This window comes from Trifolium pratense, linkage group LG1 (genome assembly GCF_020283565.1).
Source record: "Trifolium pratense cultivar HEN17-A07 linkage group LG1, ARS_RC_1.1, whole genome shotgun sequence".
Taxonomy (NCBI): domain Eukaryota; kingdom Viridiplantae; phylum Streptophyta; class Magnoliopsida; order Fabales; family Fabaceae; genus Trifolium; species Trifolium pratense.
The window spans coordinates 27,381,088-27,385,038 of NC_060059.1; the positions used below are offsets into that span (position 1 = coordinate 27,381,088).

The 3,951-nt window shown below is 34.0% G+C and overlaps 1 protein-coding gene across 1 annotated transcript; it reads right to left on the reverse strand.

Annotated features, from left to right (window-relative positions):
- Positions 1-452: 452 nt before the first annotated feature.
- Positions 453-3,642, reverse strand: LOC123902535 (eukaryotic translation initiation factor 3 subunit E). Its single transcript, XM_045952296.1, has 7 exons — positions 3,152-3,642; positions 2,314-2,541; positions 2,100-2,221; positions 1,691-1,910; positions 1,422-1,564; positions 962-1,099; positions 453-754 (listed from the first exon to the last, which is right to left on the reverse strand). Exons 1-7 carry the CDS (start codon positions 3,512-3,514, stop codon positions 655-657), a joined length of 1,314 nt encoding a protein of 437 aa, XP_045808252.1. The 5' UTR covers positions 3,515-3,642; the 3' UTR covers positions 453-654.
- Positions 3,643-3,951: the final 309 nt, after the last annotated feature.

Sequence of the window (3,951 nt, forward strand, 5' to 3'; positions counted from 1 at the left end):
AAGTTTAGAATAAGATTGAAGAAAACAAAACAAATAGATTAATACAGTATCAAGGTGTCTTTTAGTGTACTTTGTGATAAATTAGTGATAAAGATGTTGAACCCGATGAAGATGAGGATGAACAAAAGATGAATATTCATTATTTTTGGTTTTTAATGAACTATTTCAAACCCTTCACATGTGTCCCTCTTTCAAAAAAGTTGTTATCGATGGATGCCATGTCACAACCACACGTGGCCAATCAAATTTGGCCACATGTTTGCACAATTTGATTTAAGGAGGACTTTTTTTTACCGCCAATAGGTTCACCGCTTAAAGTGCGAACTTTTTTCGCTCTGTTGGCAGCAAACCTTTTTTTTCACACTTGATACTTAACTCACGAAGGGGATAAAATTAAAAACTGGAGAGCACAAAAAGAAGGGTTCTTTTCTAAGAATCTTCCGACGAACAAGTTGTAAGAAATTTCAAGATATGCTTTTGAACCCAAGGAGACAAATTTAGTTTACAAACATACATAATTTCCATTTTTTTCTTCAATCTTGAAACAATCAAGTTTGTTAAACTGTTCAGTTTCAACGCAATAATAATTTTAATTTGGGTTCAAATTGATGCATTCGGGAATAGAACAAACACCCTCCTCAGTCTACCTACAGCTTATCGAGCTGCCTGAGCTTGTGCATGTTCCAGAAGTTGAGTGACCAACTTGTAAGTGCGGCCGTTAAGGGCTTTAGTATGGTCTATCACTTGCTCATACCTGGACATGAAGCAATTCAAAAATTAAGGGTCCTAGAAACAAAGGAAAACGAGGAAAACCAGAATACTAATTATTATAAACTATAATAATTTATAGTCCTATGAATCACTGACACAGATATACGACATGCTGCTACATAAGTTAATATAGTAGAAAGCCATAATATAAATGCCCTTATTTATCAACTCAGTAACAAAGTCAACTTACACATTTGGATGATTAGGTTCCATGATAACCGTTCCAGTTTCAGAGTCAATTTTGGCATCAAGCTTTGAGCCACGGATGAGATTCACAATCCATCTCTCAGCCTCCTCGTACTTCAAATTTAGCTTCTCAGCAAGTACCCTGTTTAAAAGAAATATCAGCAATTTAGCTTCTCAGCAAGCACCCTATAGTAAAATATTTAGTTGTCTTGCATGTAATGTAGACAGGAGGGAATCATCGACAAAGTAAAAATCACAGAGATAATAAAGCATCATAGGGCAAAACATTTGACCAAAAAAGAAAAAGCACAACTCTTATTTTGTGCATTTGATTTTGATAGACTATCAAAGATCAATGGTGCAGAAGTCGAAATGTGTTTCTCCCAGTGAAAAATATAGGCTTATACATAAGTTGTGAAACCTGGCGGAAACTATGATACTTGTATCAGATATTAGGTACATACCCCATGTCAATGCGTTGGTGTATTCTACAATATGTCTCAAAAATAAAGAGCCTGGCATTTTCAAGAAACTCGTCCCTTAATGGTACAGTTGAGAAGTTGCTTTCTTCAACTCGTTTACCAAGGAAGGGATCATTGAGAATTACCTGCATTTTTACAAATGGTAAGCGTATTATAATCAACACATAGAGGTATAGCATGTACCTTAACATGGACACATATTAAAAGAAAAAGTGAATGAACATTTACACCGCTTCAGAGAGGGAACTTACTTCTTCACACTCCCTCATCTTCTTTTGTGCACCATCAAAGTCATAGTTGACATAAACACAAGCCAGAAACTCGGTGATGGGGTCCTTATATGAATTCTGCTCTTGTTGAATAACTTTTATGAAATCTTTGAATTGAGGCCTCCTGCGCTTGTTGACAATAAATGCTGTGGCCAAATATCGCAAAAGGTGTGGAGCACTAGTTTGGATTGCATTAAGATACCTAGAAATGATATCACATATATTAGACAAAGCAACATTTAAAATACTAAAGTCACCCCAGAGTGAGAAGCAATATTGACTGATTATTATGCAGATTAGCAACAAAAGCAAAATATAGGAAATATTTGTGTTCTGATTAAGAACAAATGAAGGCATACGAGGAAAGGGAATATAAGTCAAAAATGCATACTTGTCCTGATTAAACAAATCAATTATCTGTGTTCTTCCATTATCATGGTTGAAAAAGATGAACAGGCTCCAATGCATCAACCATATTCTGCTCTGCACCTGATTAATAGGTGATGAAAAATTCTGCAAAAAAATTCAACAACAGTACTTCTTTATTAATATCAGCATTACAAGCAAGAAAGTGGTGCTACACAATACATGAAATGATGAACAACCTTTGAGTCAATTATTTCCTTCAAGCGATTGAGCTCTTCAAGAGCAATATCCCAATTTTGCATCAATACTTCAGCTGCCAGCTTTCCCCATAATGCATTCAAACTCCTTTCACTATTTGTGCATAATGCTCTGTACTGATAAAGATAGTCAGCAGCACCAGAATAGTTTCCACATTCAAACTGAAATTTCGCATATTGGTATAATGCCTCTATCTGTGCAGGACCAATCTGTTAGAACAGAATCAACCATTAACAAGTCAGAATTCAAATACAACAAAATTAAAACTTCCAGAAGAAAAATGCTATGAAAAATACGTGCTTGAAAATACAATGGGAGGATATTACATTTCTATGATTCTATCAATCTCAGTTAATTAAAAGTGGTATGTCATTAGAAACAAAGAGGAGTTAAATCACCCAACAAGGTCTGAGTCAATAAAAACTTAAGATCCTTATTAGCAAGATAGCATATTATGGGCATTTGAAACAACTACTATAGGATTGTCTTATGACATAACTACTATAGGATTGAAAGAGCTTATTAAAAATTTAAAATAGCTTATATGCTGCCCATAAACTGGTTTAAGCTTATGAAGTAAATAAGCTCAACAAGGTACTTCATAGAAACAGTTTATACATGACCTATGACTTATGAGGAGTCTCTCATCCCATATATTCAATTAACGAAACAACTGATTAATGAATTAATTACTTTTTGTCCTTCAAAGCTATGATTAAAAACTGATTACTCCTAAAATCAATCATTTCTTGAAAACAAACTATCATAATCACATTCATTCATATGATAAAAAAGAGTAAGAAATCGATGAAACAAAACCTGATATTTGTCATTAAGCATCTGAAGATTATAATGCTTATCAGCCCTCAATTCCTGAACAGCAGCAGGATTCTGAAGAAAAGCAACAAGAGGAGCAGCAGCATCTTCAAGAGACTTGAGACGAGCAACAACATCAGCCCTACGTTCAACCATATCCTGAGGAACATCTTCAGTATGGTAAAGTGTCTTGTGAATATCCATAGCGTAATCAACCATGTTTGTGTTGTTCAACAGATCGATCTTAGCCTTAAGGATGTGGTTATCGTCGTATAATTGTCTCTCTTGAAGAAACTCTAAGAGAGGGAAGACTAAATGACGGTCAAGATTTGGTGCCATGCGAGGTGTCAGATCGTATTCCGCCATTTTCTGATGATGAGCAGAGACTGCGAAAGGGAAGAAGAAGCTGACTGAGATTTGTTTTTTAGGGTTTAGAAACCTAATCCAAAACGACGTAGTTTTTTTGTTATGGTGATGAAAAATAAAACCTCTTTTTTTTCTTTTTTTTTGGTACAAAAAACCTCTTTTTTATTCTGTCAAGAAAAATAAAACCTTTTTATTTTTATTTTTATTTTTTTTCATTTTATTTTTTGAAGTAAATAAACTCTATGGGGTATATTGAATTGAGATTTCATGACACAATTTTTGCAAAAAAAAATGTCTTGATGATTTTATGAGATTTTGTTGGGCTATATTGATTTTATGAGATTTTAAAGACTTTTTTACAAGACTTTTTTACGATCAAGATTTTTAACACATGATTTGAATGGATTTTGAGAGATTTTTTTCAAAAGGCTTTTTAC

What these genes read in the sequence shown, in the direction of transcription:
- LOC123902535 (XM_045952296.1), bottom strand. Translation starts at nt 3,514, where the DNA reads ATGGCGGAATACGATCTGACACCTCGCATGGCACCAAATCTTGACCGT. An exon ending in TGCTTAATGACAAATATCAG is followed by an intron (nt 2,542 to 3,151) that starts GTTTTGTTTCAT and finishes CTGTTCTAACAG; the next exon opens with ATTGGTCCTGCACAGATAGA. An exon ending in AGATGAGGGAGTGTGAAGAA is followed by an intron (nt 1,565 to 1,690) that starts GTAAGTTCCCTC and finishes GTAAAAATGCAG; the next exon opens with GTAATTCTCAATGATCCCTT.